Source organism: Mustela nigripes, chromosome 2 (assembly GCF_022355385.1).
Source record: "Mustela nigripes isolate SB6536 chromosome 2, MUSNIG.SB6536, whole genome shotgun sequence".
Taxonomy (NCBI): Eukaryota; Metazoa; Chordata; class Mammalia; order Carnivora; family Mustelidae; genus Mustela; species Mustela nigripes.
Window position 1 is genome coordinate 171,766,796 of NC_081558.1, and position 6,000 is coordinate 171,772,795.

The 6,000-nt window shown below is 39.6% G+C and overlaps 1 protein-coding gene across 2 annotated transcripts in view; it reads right to left on the reverse strand.

Annotated features, from left to right (window-relative positions):
- CMSS1 (cms1 ribosomal small subunit homolog) overlaps positions 1-5,786 on the reverse strand; it is a 382,805-nt gene extending 377,019 nt beyond the window's left edge. Inside the window, exon 1 of one of the 2 annotated variants that reach the window (XM_059392096.1) lies at positions 5,564-5,786. In XM_059392096.1, the coding sequence (XP_059248079.1) occupies positions 5,564-5,627 (64 nt within the window). In that variant the 5' untranslated portion in view covers positions 5,628-5,786. Of the gene's footprint in view, positions 1-5,491 lie in introns of both variants that reach the window. The other variant, XM_059392095.1, reaches the window with a different exon arrangement.
- Positions 5,787-6,000: the final 214 nt, after the last annotated feature.

Genomic DNA, 6,000 nt, shown 5'->3' on the forward strand with positions numbered 1-6,000 from the left:
GAAAGAGAGAAGCAGCGCCTGTCAAATCTGTCAAAAACCTGAGCAAGATTTTGACAATTCTTCTAGTGAACTAAATTTCTTTAGATGTGGAACTCCTATGTTGAGGTCTTCAAATGTGGCTATGAAACATTAACAATTACTTAATGAACAAATTCTTAATGAGTGCTTTCTAAGGACCCAGATACTACTCTAGGCACTGAGTATACAGCAAAGAACTAGATAAACAAATCCCTGCTCACATTTGGCTTACAATCTCGTGTGGGGATCATACCAGAATGTAATAATTTAACAACGAAATGTAATCTATTAGCAAATGTAATCATTTAACAAGGCAAATAACAGTTGGTGATAAGTGCCCTGCTGAGAATTACTATAATGTGATGATATAATAGACCAACTAGATGGCTACTCTAGACTGGCTGACATGGAATGCTTTTCTTTCAGTGATATCTGAACTGAGGTCTTAATGTTCTAAGAAAAGGATAGCCATTTGAAATACTGGAGAGCCCAGAAAGAAAAAGGAACACCTACTGTAAAGGACTAAGACAGAATGAAGTTGCCCTGTTGAGGCACAAAATAAAGGCTGGTGTGGGTGGAAGAGCATAAATTAGAGGGGAGTAAATAGTAGATGTGGCAGACATCAGTCCTAATAAGTAACCTGGGTTGTATTATATGTGACAGATGAAGCCACTGAAGGGTTTGGGCAGGAATGAGATCTGATCACTCAGGCTGCTAATTGAACAGTCCAAAGAGGAACAAGACAGAAACTGGGAGCCCTGTTAGTTTACTGCAGTAGTTAAGGCAAATGAAGATGGTAACATGTACTCTGATGGGTAACAGAGGAGAAAAATGGAAAAAAAGCATTCAGGATGTCTTAGAGTTAAAGACTTGATAGATCAGAGAGTAAGGCCTTTGTTTGCTTTCATTTGCATTCGACATTCTAGTAAATAAGCAGACTTCAAGAAGACAGCCAGGTATGTGAGTCTAGAGCACTAGGATGAAGTTTGACTTCCTGGCAAAGATTGTTCTCAAAGTCCGCTTATTTGTATCTCTGACTAATCAATGTTCTTTAGAAGAGTAAACTTTAGGGTGCCTGGGTGGCTCAGTGGTTTAAGCTGCTGCCTTCGGCTCAGGTCATGATCTCAGGGTCCTGGGATCGAGTCCCGCATGGAGCTCTCTGCTCAGCAGGGAGCCTGCTTCGCTCTCTCTCTCTCTCTCTCTCTGTCTCTCTACCTACCTGTGATCTCTCTCTGTCAAATAAATAAATAAAATCTTTAAAAAAAAAAAAAAAGAAGAGTAAACTTTAGGAGAGTAAGAGTTTATAGACACAATTTGAAAACAATGATGTATATAAATAAATATGAGCCTTTTTTAATTGATAAAAGGATTGTTATTTTAGAGATGAGAGTCTTAACATTGATAATCAGAATAATTATCTTTGAGAAACTTAAGTGCACAGGCTGGTTTCAGATTGGCTGCCTATGAATCCCAGCCTCCCCACTTACCAACTAAATAACATTGGGCAAATCATTTAACCACTTAGTGCCTCAATTTCCTAACCTGTAAGATGGGAATAATAGTAAATACATCATAGTGTACTGGTGAAGATTAAATGAGCTAATACACATGAAGCAATCAAAATATTATGTGCCAGTATCTGGCACATAACCACCACTCAACAAATGCAGGTTAGCGTTATTATCTACAGTCTCCTTATACTGTACATATAAGTGTGTTCACACTTCAGTTTTCTAGTTAGATGCTTGGTAAAGATGAATCAAATATTCAGAATAAGCTAGGAAAGCACATGCAAAATCCTCTTCAAAAACAGAGGCTGAGAATTTGGCAGATTGCTAAAACATCCTCTTTAAAAGTAAGCTGTAGGGGTGCCTGGGTGGCTCAGTTTATTGAGTGTCTGACTCTTGATTTCAGATCAGGTCATGATCTCAGAGTCATGAGATCAAGCCTTGCCAGGATCTGTACTCAGCAGGGACTCTGCTTGAAATTTTCTCTCTCTCTTTCTCTCTAAATAAATAAATAAAATCTTAAAAAAAAAAAAAAGTAAGCTATACATGTGCCAGTCATTCCTAAATCTCTTATCTCTAACCTTGACCCAACCCTGGAGCTCCAGATTCATAAACCCTGCTACCTGCTGGACACTTGACTTGCTAACTTAAGAGGGATATTATTGGAATAAAAAGGGAAAACAATCAATATTCTCTTCAGTAAGTGAATGATCAAGTGACCAACTCCAACTGCAAAAACTCTTGGCTCTGCTCCATAAGTAACAAAATCCCTGCTGGGAATGACATTCTCAGTTTTCAAGCAACACTGAGAAAGTGCCCAGTTTAGTCAACTACATGAAACCATGGGCATTGTATCTGTTCATTTTAGCATTAAGATTTCGCAATTATGATTCTAATGCATGCATTATTTACTATAAATAACCTCAAATAATCTCTTAAGGTATGCAGGGAATAAGGAAATAAGTAAAATGAAATGTCGGATGTCACTAGATGACTCCTAGACTCTGTTACCTGAACACACTGGCTGAATACTCTTCAGCACACACAACTCTCAGTGGTCTTATCCTGGACCAAGACTCCAATCACCAACAATGATGTCAATAGGGTGACATCCCAGGTAGACTAGGACAGTCCCAGAAAAATTCTAATGGCATGGCCTTTCATTCTTAAAAGTATTTAATTGGGTGAGAAATTATATGTCTATCTACATACATGATTACCAAGAACTCTGTATATCTAGCAGCATGCATACATTTATTCAGCTAATCTCTTTCAAACACCAGGTGCCAGGTCCCATGTTGGGCTCCAGTAAAATGCAGAATTCTAGCACAAGAGTGGAAGTTCTGAATAGCCATAAGATGTATGCAAAAAAAGGGTCATATGTAGATCAAGATCAAGAGCTTTAGTAAGAGTCTCTGAATTACATTTCCTTAGACAATAAGTAGATAGCCGGATATGTTAGACAGATGTTTTACATAGTGTGTATCAGTGTTTGGGAATCTGTATGTTTGTACAGTTTGCTTTCAGAAAACATGCAAAAGAATTCATGACCATGAATGCTGAGCCTTTGTTATAGATGTAGATTGTTAAAATGGCTAAATGCTTCTTGCTACCATAAGCGTGAATGGAAAACAGATGGTAAGGAAAGATGTTTACTTTTATAAGCAAGTAGCACAGCACACAACAGAAATAAAGGCATCATTATAACTATCTTTCCTTTCTCTGACTTAAGGCACTATTTCTCCCATGACTTTCAAAACAAAAATACAGTTCACACATTTTAGGCTGATCTTTCCCCCATTAACATAGGTAGAATCAGGAAATCTGAATTGGTTTGTTGTGATTTTTTTCTGAATTAGAAATACCATACAGATTATTTAGCAAATCCCTGACAAATAATCAAGCATATCTCAAAGAAGCTTACATGCTCACTATACTAAGAAGAAGTTAACAAAGCAAATACCCCTGATACATTTAAAGTCAGCAATTTTAAGAGTTAGAAGGAGTCTAAGAAGCAGGGTGCCTCTAACATACTATCTTGATGGGAATCCTGGTAACTTACATGAAAGATGCTATAAATCCAATGTGTAGAACAGTTGGTTTGTTAAAACCCTTAAAAAGATAATCTCTAAGGACACCTCATTTTACTGATCATGATACTGAGGCCCAGTAAAAACACATTGTAATAGTGGATAAAGTATGCCTTTGAAACTCAGGCATACTTGTGTAATCTCTTCCCAGATATCTTCTTTGCTGTGTGTTTCTAAGAACATTACTGAACTTTTCTGTTTCTCATCTATAAAAGTGAAAGTAATACATATCTTTTAAACATATTATGAAGATTAAATGAATTTATGTTTATGAAAATATCTGGCATATTAAAGACACTCAATACACATTAATTTCTTTCCTTCTAAAGGGTGACTAACTTGAGAGACATGGCCGGTAATGGGCAAGAGGCAAGGCTAGAATCAAGAAATAGGATCCCCTTTACCACTCAAAAGGAATTCAGTTATTTCTTAAACGATTTCTATACTTAAATCACATCATAAAATATAGCCTTAAATACCTGAGTTGAGGGGGGAAGGGTTATCAAAGTAAATGTGTAACACTACAGCCTGCAAGAGATATTTCTTAGAAACAAAGTAGCAACAGAGTCAGGAAGTTTACTGGAGGAAGTTATTACACTGGCTACCTTTTTAAAAATGACATCTACTCAGTTTGTACCTGAAGGCAACTCTTCTGGAAACAATGTTGTAGAATTTTGCAGCTTTAATGGACACTTCACAACACATATTTCAAAATTAATATTTGCAGCAAGTATGTATCAAGTGTCAATCATGTGCAGTGCCTGGTGGACAATATGACATGGATAAGACTTTACTTTTTTTTCCCCTAAAAAATATCTTAGAACCTGGTAGAGAAGAGAGGTAGACTTTGAAGAACGATTTCAAAACGTAATTGTATACTAAGCCTCATGGAACTTCAAAGGTTCAAAGTCAGCCTGTGGTGAGCAGTTACTAAATGCCACCTACTTAAAGATAAAATATCCACCACATTGGCAGTGGGTACACGTAGCAAGTTGTTTGAATTAACTAAATTCTAGTCTTGCTTCTGACACCAACTAGCTACATGAACTTGTGAAGTTACTCATGTGAAGTTACTTGTGAAGGTCTCATGTGTCTCTTCTGTGAAATGGCTGAGTTCAAAAGGATGATTGGTTTCTAAACCTCCTTCAGGCTTTAACAGTCCAAATAACAAGATGATGATGATAGCAAGAAAAACCATAGCTTATATTTACCTCGCATATATTCTGTGCCAAGCACTGTGCTAAAGTGCATCATTTGTATTATGTTTATTTAATCTTCATGATAATCTTATGAAATTGACATTATTATCCGTAATTTATAGTTGAGGAAAGGGAGCCGAAGCAGTATTAGTGGGGCCAGAGTCCCCATTTGTTTTTGTTTTCTTAAGATTTTATTTACTTGACACAGAGAGAGATAGCCAGAGAGGGAACACAAGTAGAGGGAGTGGGAGAGAAAGAAGGAGAAGCAGGCTTTCACCCCTCCCCCCGCCCCACCCCAAGCAGGGAGCCCGATGAGGGGCTCGGTCTCAGGATTCCGGGATCATGACCTGAGCCGAAGGCAGATGCTTAACGACTGAGACACCCAGGTGCCCCAGAGTCTCGATTTGAGCAGAACCACTCTGAATCTAATCCAGGAGTTACCCTTAACCACTACGCGCAAACTCTTCTGAATTCACGAAAAATCTACCTATTAAGAAACACGTAAAAGGAAAATCTTTCCTTCAGGGTCTTTCCTGACAGGAGGGTAGACCTGAGTTAAAGCCACACTGTTCACCCAGTAATAAGGCTCCCGCACCACTTCATTCCCGACGCTCGCGCGCTCCCACAGCTGGGCACACCACCGCGGGGCCATACATCGTGACCGCCAGAGGCTCACCTAAGGACGCAGGGGCTGGGGGGGAGGGGTCGGTCAGGGGAGGCCCCGCAGCCGCGCGGGCAGAGTGGGTACCTGGGCTGCTGGCTGCACCTGCAGGCTGGTTCTCCCACCACTCGTCTCCAAGGTCGTCTGCCATCTCCAGTGGGTCTAGTTGTGAGCGGACCACCAAGGGAAAGCGGACAGTGGCAGATATTCTCCTAGACTCCAAGCCGAAAGGCCAGAGTTGGCAACCAGCACGCGGAGCCTCTCCTCAGACACCGTCGCCTCCGCCCCGCGGCAATGACGTCACACCTCCGCCCCGCCTCCCCGTCCCAGGTGCTCATCTCGTCGCAGTTTCCACACAAGTGCTGATGAAAAGACTCTGTCAGGTAACTCAAAATAAATCCTCACAAAAGCATAAAGACAAGAAAACGAAACCCCCCCCAAAGATTATTATCTTTTTAAATAACTTCTTTCAAAACATTTTGTGTCTTCTTCTTTTTTTTTTTTTTTTTTGGTCGAAAAACTAT